The sequence below is a fragment of the Bufo gargarizans genome, chromosome 4, assembly GCF_014858855.1.
Source record: "Bufo gargarizans isolate SCDJY-AF-19 chromosome 4, ASM1485885v1, whole genome shotgun sequence".
Lineage (NCBI taxonomy): Eukaryota > Metazoa > Chordata > Amphibia > Anura > Bufonidae > Bufo > Bufo gargarizans.
This window is the reverse complement of record NC_058083.1, coordinates 216,162,625-216,178,557: the sequence shown is the minus strand read 5'-3', so window position 1 is coordinate 216,178,557 and position 15,933 is coordinate 216,162,625. Positions and strand designations below refer to the sequence as shown.

Sequence of the window (15,933 nt, the reverse complement as noted above, 5' to 3'; positions counted from 1 at the left end):
TAGAGCTTCCTGCCTGGACATCTATCCTGACCCACTGGAGCTGTGTTGCTGCGTTCTCGGATGGTTGTTTCAGAACGCTACCCTCCGGATCCCTGTTGGACCTTTGTGGACTGCTGTGGTCGTCCACCTGGGTGTTTGTGTTTGTTTGTATTTGTCTGTCCTCTCCCTGGTGTTTCCCTCTTAGTGCAGTGGTGCGGACTAGCGATCCCACTGGCCCGTTCACTATCTAGTTCTCATTTCTGTGAAAGCCAGGGTTTAGCCACGTGATCGCCGCACGGGTGAGGAACCCGTGTAGGGACGTCAGGGCAGTCAGGTGCCTGCCGCAAGGTGAGTTAGGGGTCACCACCTTTCCCTCTCCGTTGGCCAGGGCTTTCCCTGTTTTCCTCCCTGTGTGTGACGCCGGTCATTACAGGCAGTCAAGGGTGTCGCACTGCAACATGCGACATGCTGCGATTGCAACGCCACTGTCGCCTAAAATCCATTGTCGACTGATTTTAGAGCAAAAGACACATCGCAGTCGTCAAATGTCGCATGCTAGAGTGCAACAACAAAAACTGCCTTTTTAAAAGTTGTCGCACAAGATGATGGCATCAAAATGTTGCCCCACAACTGTTGCATCCTATCTGTTGGTTGACTTTTTGATGCGCACCAAATGTCGTCGTGCAGACTGAGCCTAAAGGTATAACACATATATGTTTGCATGGTGTTTTCGGACATGAATTGAATCAAAATGTTTTTATGACGGTAACAAATAAAACTTACGGCCTCAACTCCATCACCGGACGAAGGAAGCTCAGCTGCTGAGTATAGATGTAGGGCCTTTTGCGGGATGTCCCTTCTCCGCTGCGGCCCTTTTCGTTGAGCTCCCTCCGGAACTGGTCCCTGCAGCTGTTCCAGCGGACCTTGACATTTTTCACTGTCAAAACAAACATCCAAAGTTGAATAAACTGAGAATTACTCAAATTTGTTTTTTTCAAAAGAAAAGCGCGTTGAATTTATGGAATGATTAAAATTTAAAAAATGCACTTCACCACTTGTGGGTGAAAGAGAATGGTAGACAATTTCAGGAATGGTGAAAATATGGGGAGATTGGCTTTTCAAAAGACTATTTCATGTAACTGCCAAGAGAGAGAAGATTAAAGATACTGTTCAACATGGCACATGTGTTCAAACTTGCCCAAAAAAGCCACAGAATACATTACAACGGTGGGCAGAAGGTAAGGTGGGAACAGACATTAAAACAGGAAGGGGGCGTAAAATAATACTAGAAAAGTAGTACAAACATACCCAGTGGCGTAAAGATAAATGACTGGCCACAATGACAAATGTCAAAGATGGCCCCCCTACCACAGTAATTTCTTTGCAACACCTTCCTTACAAGCCGCCTCAAGTCCAGTGGCTAGTAATGAACACTCTCTTTTCTCAGGATGCAGTTTCTAGCTTTTTTAGATTACCTATACTGTTCCTGTATATCTAACTGTGCAGACACTGTGGAGGGGTCCATGACAAAGTATTTAAATCTACTCCCCCCTCTTCCCGGATAGGGCCTTTCAAGCTCATGGACACAATGTAGCTGCTTCACCTGCTTCGCCTACAGCTGGGCCCCTACATGTACATACCACCCGAGCAGGGATGCTCACCCTGCGTCCCTTCCGCTGTTGCAAAATGACAACTCTCAGCAGGCCTTCAGGTACAGCAGGGCCTAGTTGGGAGGTGTTGTTTAACAACAGCTGGAGGGCCACATGTTGAGCATCCCTGCAATACACAATTAAGCCAGGCCTCCTATGGGACATGATTGGGAATTCTCTGAAGTAATTTACTTTTTCTTAAGGGACTACACAAGTACCAAACCTCTTTGCGACATTGCTTGCACGTACCTAGTTCTGCACGACCTCTGTTATCCTCTTTATCCCACTCGCGTGGCTTGAGGCGACGGGCCACTTTCTCCCATGAGATCTCCTTCCGTACGCGGTCCTGATAGGCGGAGGAGCGAGTGTCCCATAGCTCGGGCCTTTCTTGTACTAAAGTTATCAACTTTTCAACATTCCATTTGGGCATTTTGTCTGTTTGATAGTGAACTTGCACCAAACTTCCTGATGACAATTCTTGTCTGAGGTAAATCTCCTCACAAACAAGGCTTGCCAATCGTCTACTTTCAACTTCCTGTCTCCTTTTTTTTTATTTTTTGTGCAAAATGACTTGGAGACAGGTTTCCCGGCAACCAATCCGCAGAAAAAACGGACGCGGATGACACACGGAAGGCTTATAAGGTGCATCCGCGTTTTTTCACGGACCCATTGACTTGAATGGGTCCGCGAACCGTGATCCGTGAAAAAAATAGGACAGGTCATATTTTTTTCACGGACTGGAAAAACGGATGACGGACGCGGAAGCCAAACGGTGCATTTTCCGAATTTTCCACGGACCCATTGAAAGTCAATGGGTCCGCGAAAAAAGACGGAAAACAGAACAACGGCCGCGGATGCACACAACGGTCGTGTGCATGAGGCCTTAGGCAGAGGACCATACGTATGCAGCAATTCACCTTACGTTATACATTCCTGGTTAGTGACCCTGTCTGACCGCCATGACAAAGGACCTGCTTCACAAAAGCCAGAATAACCCAGCGTCATCTACTATTTAGGAAATTATGCTTTGTCAAATTCAAACTTTATTGAGACCCTTCAAATCTTTTTAGATTGTGTGTTATTTTTGTAATGTTAATGCTATTTGAATGTAATACTCAGGTCACCAAGCTTAAAGGAGTTTTTTACCTTTTAGATATTGATGGCTTATCCACCAGACAAGTCATCAATTTCAAGTTGGTGGGAGTCCAACACCCAGCACCCCCAATGATCGGCTGTTTGCAGCAGCTGTCAGAGAGGGAAACTGAAAAATGGATGGAGCCATAAGCTAAAGGCTCTATCCACTTTGCAGTGGCCATGCCAGTGTAATGCAGATTAGCTCCCATTCTCCTGAAAACCCCTTTAAAATCAACAGATAAAAAATAAAGTTGGTATAGCATGCAATACAGAATCCATATAAATCTTGAATTCACAGATACACCAATGCCCCAGTACACAGGACGCACAATCACCATGAGCACAACCTGTCGTCACACAGACCATCCCCGCGATCGCTGGGATCTCCAGGATTTGGCGCCATGGGGGTAAGTGTGGAGTTGAGGGTCACACGTACAGCTCCTCCTGAAAGTGTCTGCAATTCTTTGCTACTTTGCAGAGCCACACTGACTACTGCGGAGGGAAGGACAGATCCCAAGGTGAGCACAAACACACGGTGTGCTGTATCTGGGTCTAAAACAAGGTGTCCTAAAAACATGGAAAACAAGGAAAGATTGGCTTCATTACAATGAAGACTGATAAAAAAGTAAACATGTATTTGGGACGCAATACATTTTTACTAATGAAATAAACCAAATGTTTGATTACATTTATTCTGTTTCTTCACAGAAGTCTAAAAGTCAGGTTAAAATTGACAGTCATAAAAAAAGTAAAATTTTTAAACAGCCATTAATTTAAGGGTTATATACAGTACATATTTCCAACTAATTATATTGCTCCAATAAGTATAAAATGAAAAATGTAACAACCATACTTCCTGGTAACATACGTGGAAGGTTAGGGTACTTTCACCCTAGCGGCAGGACGGATCCGACAGGCTGTTCACCCTGTCGGATCCGTCCTGCCGCTCCGTCAGTGCGCGGCGAAAGTACTGCATGTCCGACTTTTTAGTCCGGCGGCCTCTCGCAGTGCACTGCCGTGCTGCGCAGTAGCTCCGCCCCCATTATAGTCAATGGGGACGGAGCAGCAGTCCGTCCGCACGGCGAAATAGCGGCAAGACGGATCAGACAGGGTGAACAGCCTGTCAGATCCAGAAGTAGGAGACAGAAGACAGTGTGACTACAAGATTACACAGGGTTTGTTTGTAGTCTGTAACTATGGAAACACACATCTCCAAAGGAGCTGTAGACATAAAACAGCAGTACATATTTAAATAAAACTATCTGCAAAGTTGCTACATTATTTTAGACGCATTGTAGTCAATGAAATACATCATCAAGACATTTCATCAGTGGGGTCTGCGAGCTCTGAACTCTGTACTCACCACTGGAGCAATAACAAGGTAGCGATTCCCAGTGACAACTAGAACAGCATTCCTCCATTCGTATTTGATTTTGGACTTGAGCTTGAACTTTCCTGTTTCCAGTCACTGCCTCAAAACTTGTGACAACCTCCCCCTCCTCCAGGAGGTATATAAACATGGCTAGAGGACACAAAATAATTAGCAGGACAAGACTTTTCCAGCATTTATGCTACCCTCAATGCTAATATAGATGATTCCCCAACTACCACGGGTTAATTAGTCAGGGTTAGGCTACATGCACATGACCGTTCAGTTTTTTGCGGTCCGCAAACGGCGGAACCGCGAAAAACGGAAGCCGCCCGTGTGCCTTCCGCAATTTGCAGAATGGAAGGCCCATTGTAGAAATGCCTATTCTTGTCCGAAAAAAAGGAAAAGAATAGGACATGCTATATTTTTTTTGTGAGGCCACGGAATGGAGCAAAGGATGCGGACAGCACACGGAGTGAATGGGTCTGCACCCAAGCCGCAAAAACGAACTACGGTCGTGTGCATGAGGCCTTATGCTTACGTCACACTATAGACCCTGTGTGAGAGCTTTAAAACTTAGGAGGGAAAAACAGGACTGGATCTTATGTGAAAGCAGGGAAATCTTTCCTGCTCTACCATCCAATTCTCACTGCTAAAGATACATCTCTTCTGTAAAACCATGATATGGCTGTATAGATAAAGCCTAATGCTGGCCTTAGACATGAGATTTTAGTTAGCTAGAATATCCACTGATGTTGAGGAAACCCTTCATTTTTGCTGTGTAGTCTTCTATCTGGTTGACATTTCTGTATCAAATTGTTTGTTTCCCAATGATACATGCCCGAGATATATAGCATAAAGGCTAAGGACATCTATGAGGCAAAAATGTTTATATTGTATTTTGCTCATTTTGGCCTAATAATTTTTTTTCAATTGGTCTTTATTAAAAATGATTAGCTATTTTTGAGATACAGGGGTTAAAAATCAGTTTGTATGCAGAGAATCATTTCTCAGTCCCGTCAGCTGAGAGCTCATGTGAAGCCTTATCTCTGATCTCCTGACCTCAAACACTTATCTTACCAGACTGATAAAAATATGGGTTAAATGATTGCTTATGAAGTCAGAAGATGAGACACAAGGCTTCACATGAGCTGTCAGCTGATAGGACTGAAAAGTGATACTCTGGAAACAGATCTCAAAAACAGATGAACATTTTTTAAATAAAGACAAACTGAAAAAATTATTTTGAGCTCAAAATGAGTAAAAATGCAAAAGAAAATTGCCCTGAAGGTGTCCATAGCCTTTAATAAACCAGTATTAGGTGCTATTTTCCTCCATATATTTTAATGGACCATGCTCCTAAAGGAATGAATATTGCCTTTTACCACAGAACCTTAAGGCTGGGTTCACACCTGAGCGTTTTACAGCGCGTTCAAACGCGCTGTAAAACGCTCAACACATGAAAACCAATGCTTCCCTATGGGAATGGTTCTCACCTGGGCGTTTTACAGCGCGTAGGATCGCGCTGTAAAACGCCCGACGCATAATCAAGTACTTGAGCTTCTTTGGGGCGTTTTGACGCGCGTTTGTGGCCATAGAACACTGCAGTAAATCACACAAACGCGCGTCAAACGCGCGTTTACTATTACAAGAAACGCTCAGGTGTGAACCCAGCCTAAAGGTTTGCTTAGTGCATTCAATTTGAACATACGGTACTTCAAATGGAGCAGGCCAAAACACTTGCAGATTTCTGGGCACATTGGCTTCTAAAATTTGTACAGTCTTGTAATAGATGAATATATAACCAGACAATAAATGGGTAATAGTTTGAATGAAAAGAAAAGATGTATGACTATAAACAATGAGCACACCTGAAAATATTCCAAAAAATAATCTTTATTAAATCATGATCCTAATACAAAAGAACCCATGCCATAAAAGCACTTAAAACCACAGAAATCACATAGAGCAAACTGGTAGAGTACCATAATAAGTAATCCCCAGACCTATACCCCATAATAATTCATGGATACAAGACCAAGAAACCATGGGGTTAATAATGGCACAATGAAGGGAAATGCAACAAAAAAATAATACATAAAGAAAAGTAATACAAAACCCAAGCAATCTGGAAAGGGGATGGCAAGCGTAACCCCACACATATCGCCATCGCCAGCTACTCAGGCTTTATCATGTACCCTAGATGAAGCCAGAGAAGCTGGTGATACGCATGGGGTTGCTCTTGCCTTCCGCCCCCTCTGGGCAGTTTAGGTTTTGTATTACTTTAGTTTCTTATATAATTTATGTTTCATTTGTATCCATGAATTATTATGGGGGATAGGTCTGGGGATAACTTATCACGGTTCTCTACCAGTGTGCTCTATGTGATTTCTGTGCTTTTAAGTGCTTTTATGGGACTCATTCTTTATAGCCATACATCTTTGCTTTTCATTATTACTGTGTGTTTAGTATGGCTGTGTGGTTGGTGAGTTTTTTCGTAGTGCATATACCCCTCCCTTCAGATCAATGGGTAATAGTTTGAGACAACTTTTACATTATAGCCCACAGATATACTCCCACCTTGTACTGTGTCATTACAGGGGTTCAAGTAGGTCAACTGCGCATTGAGTCCCAGACTAAACCCATTGGCGCAGGCATTTACACATGAAGTCTCAAGTGGGAGCTGTGCCCAGGAAGAGGTATCATACAGACCAGGCATCCTGTTACTGTTGAGAAAAATAGTTACATTGTAACAAATATACATAATTATACATAATGTATCCATCCCCTTCAATGACTGTACTAGGCTACTTTCACATTAGCGTTCGGGGCTCCGCTTGTGAGTTCCGTTTGAAGGCTCCCACAAGCGGCCCCTGAACGGATCCGTCCAGCCCTAATGCATTCTGAGTGGATGCGGATCCGCTCAGAATGCATCAGTCTGGCACCGTCTGTCCTCCGCTCAGCAAGCGGACACCCGAACGCTGCTTGCAGTGTTCGGGTGTCCGCCTGGCCGTGCGGAGGCAAACGGATCCGTCCAGAGTTACAATGGAAGTCAATGGGGGCGGATCCGTTCGAAGGCGACACAATATGGTGCATTTTTCAAACGGATCCGCCCCCCATTGACTTTCAATGTAAAGTCTGGACGGATCCGTCTGAATACAAATTGTACTTAGACTTTTTTAGTCAAATATAATGCAGACGGTTCCATCTGAACGGATACCATCGTTTGCATTATAGGAGTGGATCCGTCTGTACAAATACCAGACGGATCTGCTCCGAACGCAAGTGTGAAAGTAGCCTAAGGCCTTGTTCACATCACAGTTAGAGCTTTCCGCTATATTCCTATTCCGTTACAAATAACAGAAAGGTATAAATTAACGGACACCTAACGGACAGCATAGTGTCCATTATTTTAACGGATTACACCAACGGATTTGTTAAAATAACGGACACAACACAAGACATCAAGATGCGTTAAAATACAGGAGAACAGTTACAAAGTGGCAGCCAGATGGTATAAGACCCCAGATAAAACATGCCTGTACTCTACGTCTGCCTCCGATACATGCTGGGGGTGTTCAAAAGCGAGAGGCTCCTTCTTACATATATGGTGGGATTGCCCTCCCTTACTCGATTGGTGGAAGCAGATTTTCGGCCTCGTTGCAACCTCAACCCGAGATTGCTCTCTTGAACCTTTACCCTACATCTTGTAGGATCCCAAATCTTGGCCTATTCAGACAGTTGGTTAATGCGGCCAGATTTCTAATTCCCCATCACTGGCTTTCTTCAAATATTCCCTCTATTGAGCATTGGTTCACTAAAGTTGATCAGATTGACAGACTGGAGGAAATTGCCTTTAGGGAAATGAGACTAATCCACAAGTTCAATGTCATCTGGCTCGCTTGGAAGAACCACAGGGGCCTTGCGAAGTGATGTATTGTTTATGGATAACACCCTCCACTTTAACTATACTTACAGCCTCCCCTCAAACAAACATACTTGTCATATCTTGGCGCTCTAACGCATGGGCAGAAAGCTGACTCTCGCCAGAAATAATCCAGAACTTTCTTCAATAGAACATAATGACTTATATGTATCTCGTGACCTACCATGATTCATACTCTTTGTTAACTTGCTTGTTAATATACTATTTTATGGAGGTTTGTTTGTACCCTCCACTAATTTCATTCTGTACACCTGCTTTTACATAATAAAGCCTTTGAAACAAAAAACAAAAAAATAATAACGGACACAATGCGTCTGTTAGGCTCCATTTTTGATAGATTTTTTGCAGTGTATATATCTGGATATTTCCAGTTTCAGTTGCGGGATTTTCTCTTCAAGGCTGAAAATGCTGCCGGCTGATGTCATGTTTTCATTGGATTATTTTATCCTACGGACGAGATGGAAGCAGAAGGAAAGAAAAGCCCGCCGACGAAGATATTGGGTTCATCCAATCCACCACTTTACTTTATATCAAGATCTTTTTGATAGGAGTGTAACTGACACTTTTAACCTTCCATTGAAGTGAATGGAAATTTAGACCGATCCGTTCTTTTCAGTTTTATTCTTCCTCTGAACGGAAGAATCAAACGGAAAACCAAACGGTGATGTGAACGAGCCCTTAAGCAGATGATATAACAAATAATGTACGTTTGAATACACTTGTAAAAGTTCTATTCTTTCCCTGACCTTATAGAGACTATAAAATACTAACAAGTATTTCCTTTGTGTTACTTCGCCAATTAGGCTACTTTCACACTCGCGTTTGGTGCGGATCCGTCATGGATCTGCACAGACGGATCCGTTCAGATAATACAACCGTCTGCATCCGTTCAGAACGGATCCGTTTGTATTATCTTTAACATAGCCAAGACGGATCCGTCTTGAACATCACTGAAAGTCAATTGAGGACGGATCCGTTTTCTATTGTGCCAGATTGTGTCAGTGAAAACGGATCCGTCCCCATTGACTTACATTGTGTGTCAGAACTGATCCGTTTGGTTCAATTTCGTCAGACGGACACCAAAGCAGAATGGAGACGGAACGGAAGCAAACTGATGCATTCTGAGCGGATCCTTTTCCATTCAGAATGCATTACCCTAAGTTCAGACCTGAGCGTTTTACAGCGCGTTCCTACGCGCTGTAAAACGCTCAACAAGGAGAAACCAATGCTTCCCTATGGGAATGGTTCTCACCTGGGCGTTTTACAGCGCGTACGATCGCGCTGTAAAACGCCCGACGCTCAAACAAGTTCTTGAGCTTTTTTTGGGGCGTTTGCCGCGCGTTCCCGTACATAGACATTCAGGAACGCGCGACAATGTGTGCACGCCTGTCTCTGTATGCGCGATTGTAAACGCCCGTACAAACGCTCAGGTCTGAACCCAGGGTTAGGGAAAAATTGATCTGTTTTGGACCGCTTGTGAGAGCCCTGAATGGATCTAACAAACGGACCCAGAAACGCCAGTGTGAAAGTAGCCTTACCTATTATATTTTGTTTCTGGTTGTACAGTTTTGGTTACAGAAGGTGCACCTCTACACCCCGCATGACTAGGGCCATATGCTTTTCAAGTTTATAGCTTCTGCACGGCCCATGTTTCCTAGCTGCACAGTGATGAGCATTACCGTTTCCATGTGATCTGTTGGCTATGTTTACTAGTGGATTAATCATTTATCTGGACACCTTTTATATCCAAACATAGATGACATAGAACAGACCACCTTTCCCGTGCACAGTCTGCATGAAATGCAGGAGGATGATATTATTATGTGTCCGAAGACTAGACGGCAGTGAAATTCATACTCCAGGTATAAGTGGATGTTCATAGTAAATACACTATCCTTCTAAGGCCATGGATGTCTCCATCACTGCTGGAATAGTCCCCATGTCTCCAACCATGGTGCTCCCCCCCTCTACAAAGGAAACTAACTAATACCGTCAATGGCTTCACTTCCTTTCCAGATGTGAAGATACCGATCATCTGACTTTAGGGATGTGGTTTATTATGCTGGTAAAATAAAGGTTCCAATATATACATTTTGTACAGTGGTATTGTTCAAGTGAAGATTATAACCATGATTTTGATAATGAATATCCCCCAAACCGCTAGACTCACAGAAAAACCACGACTCACATAGCAGAACTATATTACTAGCCTACTGTTTGCCAGTTGTAGGTCCAAGTAGACTTAGAGTGCATTTGATGTCTTGGAAGACCCACATTCCCCAGGGTTTGGCTAGATAGGTAATGACCCAAGTTGAAAGAAGGCATAGTAAACTGTAAACCAAGGGCGTATACAGATCTAACAGAGCCCCACAGAAAAACGTAGTATCGGCGCTCCTTACCCCACCGACAGAGAACGCAATGTGCAACTCCCCACTTTTCTGACAAATTGAAAAGTGTACCTAAGGCTTTATATATTCTTTATTAAAAACGTGTTTTTTTCTAAAATGTTTTCTTTTATTTATGTATTTTTTATGCTTTCCCAGCGCAATAGACCCTTAAAGTTCAGGTGCCTTTAGGATCCGTACTCCCATACACAGCACTGTATGGGAGTACGGACTTCCTTCGGCCGCACTGAGCGCTGTATAGGCCGGCGCATCGCTGTCCTACCAGTGCTGGTCTTCTAAAGCCTGGCATAGATTGGCTATGTCAGACTTTAGCAGAGCGGGCACAGGCAGAAGAGCAATGTCTTATGTGAGCTCCTGCCTTGTGCACGCTTGCTCCACTGTATTAATTTTTATTTTATTTTTTTAATAGAAGAAGATTTTTATTAAAAAAATTGTAATAAAAAGAAGTCACACCTCATCCATATTTATCCAACTGTGACATGAAAGGTTTTGATCGATGGGAGTCCGGGTGCTGAGATCCCAAGGATTGGTAAAATGAGGAGTGAAATACACAGAGCTCTGTCCCTCCTCACTGCTGGAGACAAACTGGCTCACAATTTCCTCCATGGACTTCTGCAAGCACCATCCAGATGAATGGGACAGCCGCAGAAATCTCTGCAACAAGCCTGCAGTGCGTGGATATATCCTCACATTTCAGAGACCTGCAGACCCCCATTTCCTGCTACTGTATGTGAAATGCCATACTGCAACTGCTATTACCCCCTGGGAGGCAGATAAGTGCAGATTGAAACCCCGGGTAAGGCTACATTCTCATCTACGTTTTGGAGAACCGGTTCAAATGCCGACTTCGCCAGGACAAAAAAAAAAAAAGTTGCATGCAACAGTTATTCTCCGCCTGAAACCCGCCATTTATGGCGGAAAGCAGCTGGATCAATGTTGGACCACATTGCTGTAATTGTGGATCCAATGGTAAAGTAGAGGATCCGGCAGGTTGCTCTGTGCCGAAACAGCCTGCCGAATCTCCTAACGGAGATGTGAACGAGGCCTGATGTAAGTCAGGTGATGGAGGCAGAGGGTCACACACAAATATATATACATATTTGTGTGCAATAAAGCTCAGTCAGTAAAATTCTATGGAAAATTAAACAGATTGCACAAGAATGGAGTTTTATCACCATCCAAAGGATAGCTGATAAATGTCTGATCACTGGGGTCCCCAACCATTACTAGAAATGGGGCTGAGCAGGTACAGCTCTCGGGACCCCTGTTCTAGTCATTGGTTGGAACAGAGACCCCAGCGAACAAACATGTATTCCTAGCTGATATTGGCCATTGTGGCACAACCCCTTTAACATTTCTGTAATGTGAAAAATGTAAAAGGACTGGATGCCACGTTGTATATACTACAGCCCCAAGAGCATGGAAGCAGCGGTTGCTTACTAGAGACCTGACTGATGTCAGAGCAATTATTCTCAATGACAGATTTTAAAGGGAACCTGTCAGTCATCAACTGTATGTCACTCATACTAACGGCCGTATAAAGTAGAGACAGGAGAGTTGATATCAGAGATCTGTCATTTATAAGGTAGAAGTAAGTGGCTGCCGAGAACCAACATCACAATCATTGCAGACTGGGCCTGGAAAAGAGCCCCGGCCACCTGAGAAGAGTCCTGGTTATTCATGGATTCCTGCTCTCCTGCCCACCTGCTGATGACTGACAGGCTTCTACCTAGTTTTCTCCCTTTCTCTCTAGGAGAGAACTGCCAACCATCAGCAGGTGGGCGAGGAGAGCAGGAGATTAGGAATAACCAGGACTCTTCTCAGGTAGATCTGACTCTGAGGCCCAGTCTGCAATGATTATGGATGCTGGTTCTCAGCAACCACTTACTTTTAGCTCATGAGTGACACACCGCTGAAATCAGCATTTCTGTCACTATTTATGCTGCCCTCAGTGAGGTCAGCACAAGGTTGAGGACAGGTTCCCTTTAAAATAACCATTATATGCAAAGTAGTCATCAAATTGGCCTTTAGGAGCAATGAGGACGTTGCCATTACTCCTAGAGGCTCTGCCTGTAACTGCCATGCCCTCTGCACTTTGATTGACAGGCCCAGGCAGTAAAAACATCATCACACCTAGTCTTGTCAAAGTGTAGAGCATGGAGCAGTCGCAGAGAAAGCAGAGCCTCTAGGAGTAATGGCAACACCCCCGTTGCTCCTAGATGCTCATTTGCATATATTAAAACATCATGTTTCTCAGCAATGAACATGGGACCAACACAGATGCCTTCAGCCAGTGTCATAGGTACAAATCTGCTGACAGATGCCCTTTAAATCATTGCATATAAAATAATGGCATAAATAAGATGCATATTCTCTCAGCGTATACTTGTAATAGAGGCTGTCCAGATAACAAAAACGACATTTCAGTCAGCAGAACCGCTCTCAAGCTCTCCTCCAGCCATTTGTGGCAGTGGCTTCTGCTCAACCTCCTTCACCAGCTACGACTTGCAAAAGGTCATGTTGACCTAAATGCCACCCTGGACAGTCCCTAGTGTAATGATTAGGGATGAGCGAATCAACTTCGGATAAAACTTTGTTTCAATAACTGTACAGAGCGAGCGCATTGCATTGGCTCCGATGAGCCGAAGTTATTACTTCCAAGGGAGCACTTGGAACTGAACTCGAGTTCGGGAATTTATTTATTTTTTACAGTAGAAGTCAATATATGAAGTTATTACATGAAGTCTCGAGAGAAGTAGTAACTTCGGCTCATTGGAGCCAATACATTCTAATACTGTACAGAGAACTCGCTCTGTGCAGTATTGAAAGGAAGTTTTATGCGAATCGACTAAAGATGTTTCATCCGAAGTCGATTTGCTCATCCCTAGTAATGATAAGAAGTGTGCCTTGGATATGTGTACACTTTCAGGCAGCACCTTCACAGTTAAAAGGTTTGTGATCATTCCACCAACACCCAAAATAAGAGCTTTAATAGAAATTAATGGAAAATCACCTGAGGGCGACATCAATTCTTCAGGTGCACTGACCACTTGGTTCTATTCAGGAATAGGGATGAGTTTACTTCTGTTTTCAAGTTCGGAGTACAAGGTTCGGGTTATCTAAGAATTCCGTTATGGATTCCGCTATTACAGACCATAAGTTATAGTCCATGGTAGCGGAAACCATAACGGAATTCTTAGATAACCCGAACCTTGCACTCCAAACTTGAAAACAGAAGTTCACTCATCCCTATTCAGGAAGCCACTTTGACACGGTCGGTATTTTGCGTCAGTATTTGTAAGCCCAAACCATTAATGGTTTCTACAGAGAGAAAGTAGAATGGAAATGTCCTCTTGTGTTCTGGACCCACTCCTGGCCTTGGCTTACAAACACTGACCATGACCATAACTGAAGAACAGGAAGATGTTTCTCCAAGATTAAAACTGAGGGACCTAGAAAGACAGGTTTGTTTGGGTGGGAAACTGACGGCAAGCTTTACCACAAAGGAGAAGTGTAACATTAAATATGCATCAGATGTATTGTGCCTGTACTGACAGGGGGAGATGTCAGCGGCAGCATCTGCTGGGGAAACAGAGAAAGGTGATCATCAAGCAACAGAAGTCCAAACCTCTGCTGGAAAAGCAACCACATACTCAACCTATTCCAGACATCCCATAAAACTCAGTGGCAGAAGTAGACCTGGCACCTGAGGAGAAGCCATCACTTGTCCATCCTGCTGCAGAACATCAGCTAGGGCACCTACAGAATACCAATCACTGCCACCACTCAGATCAAGCGGTTATACCAGAAACCTAAAGCTACTTCACCATATGGCAGCATTACATCAAAGTAGGGCACAGTGGGGGGTACAACTGACAAAATGGAGCAAGTCCATAGTACTGGCACCATGTTTATGAACAAGTCTGCCATCTCCTGGGACACCTACTAGACAAGTCATTTAGTAGGAAATAGGCCCCCTGCCCAGGTGGTCAGCAGCACCTGCAGAACATCACACCTTCATGCCCCCAGGCTGGTCTGACAGCACTTCTGATCACAGTGCAGCACACCACCCCTTCTAACCATAACTAAGATCCTCAGCTGGAGGGGGTAGTAGTACCCTGACCCCTGCCCATCACCTCGGTGAGACGTCTGGGACGGTGCCAGCACTGCAGAGAGGAGCGGCCGCTGGTTAGGCTGAGGGTGCGGTCTCTCCCAGCTGGATCCTCATCAGACAGGTCGGTGTCCGCGGCGCTGCACTCTCAGCATGTGCCGTGCTGTCCGGGTGCCGCCACCTCCTCCTCTTCCTCCCTCCTCCCTCTCTGGCTCTGGACTGCGTCTACAGGCACAGGGAATGGAGGAGTCAGCGCTTGCTGCACAAACTCAGCCCTTTCCTACCTGCGAGTCCACTTACCTCAGCACGACTAGCACCTACCGTCTTGTCCTGAGACATGTAAAAGTGAAAGATTTTATTTTGGGGCTTTTTTTTTTCGTGCAAGAGTATTTTCAGATTTGTATTTTAATTTATAGAGAATAAATGTCAGGGGGAAAATTGAGCCTTCTGACTCCCCAAAAATGGTAAAATCGGCTGGCCCGCAGTGAACTCTGCAGATTATGACAGGAAAATTAGGATTTTCTCATTCCCCACCACAAGTTGGAAAGTGACAGTGGTGCAGATTTTGGAGCGGTCATGTTTTCAGGTGAGAACATACCAAATATCTTACTGGAACCCCTTTTAATATACCCAGACAGGTAAAAAAAAACAAAGCTTCACCGGTGTGACGGCTACATCGACGTGTTACCGTCGTTTCTTCTTCCAGAAGTGTAGCACGCCGTCTACAATCAATTACCAAAGTTCTCGGTCGACTTTGTGAATCACTTCCTTTGGCTCATTGGAGCCCATACATCCTAATACTGTGCAATATTATTCTGAAGTGCTCCACATTTTTCGGCCAAGTATAGGACATAGTTCTATCTTTTTGCGGAACGGACATGTGAACACCGAAAGCACATCCATATGTCCGTTCTGCAAAAAGATCAAATATGTCTGCAAAATGTGTACTACAGACTCATTGAAGTCAATGGGTCTGCAAAAAAAAAATTGCAAACTGCATGAGGCCTTAAAGTATAACTGTCATTTTTTTTTTTTTTTTTTTTTTTGGAGTATTGGATTAATATCTCCTTGGTGGCCCTATTTAAACTTTTCACTGTGTACTCAATTACCACTTAATTCCACAGTTTTGTTCCCTCTACTGCCTATTTTTACCTGTGCTTAAAATCAGGTTGCTAGGCATGGACCAGAGAGACGGAGGACGCAGAAGCAGGCAGTGTGCAGGCTCACATTACTGACAGCCAGGGACTGTAAGTAAATGATTAAAGCCAGGTCCTCCCCAGCAGCTGATAACAGTGCCTGGGCTGTGTGCACTTCTCCCTGTCCCTGCGCTTGGCAGACGC

The 15,933-nt window shown here is 44.2% G+C and overlaps 1 protein-coding gene across 3 annotated transcripts in view; it reads right to left on the bottom strand.

Moving 5' to 3' along the window:
* VWA5B2 (von Willebrand factor A domain containing 5B2) overlaps nucleotides 1-14,779 on the bottom strand; it is an 87,655-nt gene extending 72,876 nt beyond the window's left edge. The window contains exons 1-4 of one of the 3 annotated variants that reach the window (XM_044288707.1): nucleotides 14,619-14,779; nucleotides 6,712-6,857; nucleotides 4,126-4,284; nucleotides 3,098-3,329 (exon numbers count right to left, since the gene is read on the bottom strand). In XM_044288707.1, the coding sequence (XP_044144642.1) occupies nucleotides 3,098-3,329; nucleotides 4,126-4,284; nucleotides 6,712-6,850 (530 nt within the window). In that variant the 5' untranslated portion in view covers nucleotides 6,851-6,857; nucleotides 14,619-14,779. Of the gene's footprint in view, nucleotides 1-3,091; nucleotides 3,330-4,125; nucleotides 4,285-6,711; nucleotides 6,858-14,618 lie in introns of those variants that run through there. The other 2 variants (XM_044288708.1, XM_044288709.1) reach the window with 2 other exon arrangements.
* Nucleotides 14,780-15,933: the final 1,154 nt, after the last annotated feature.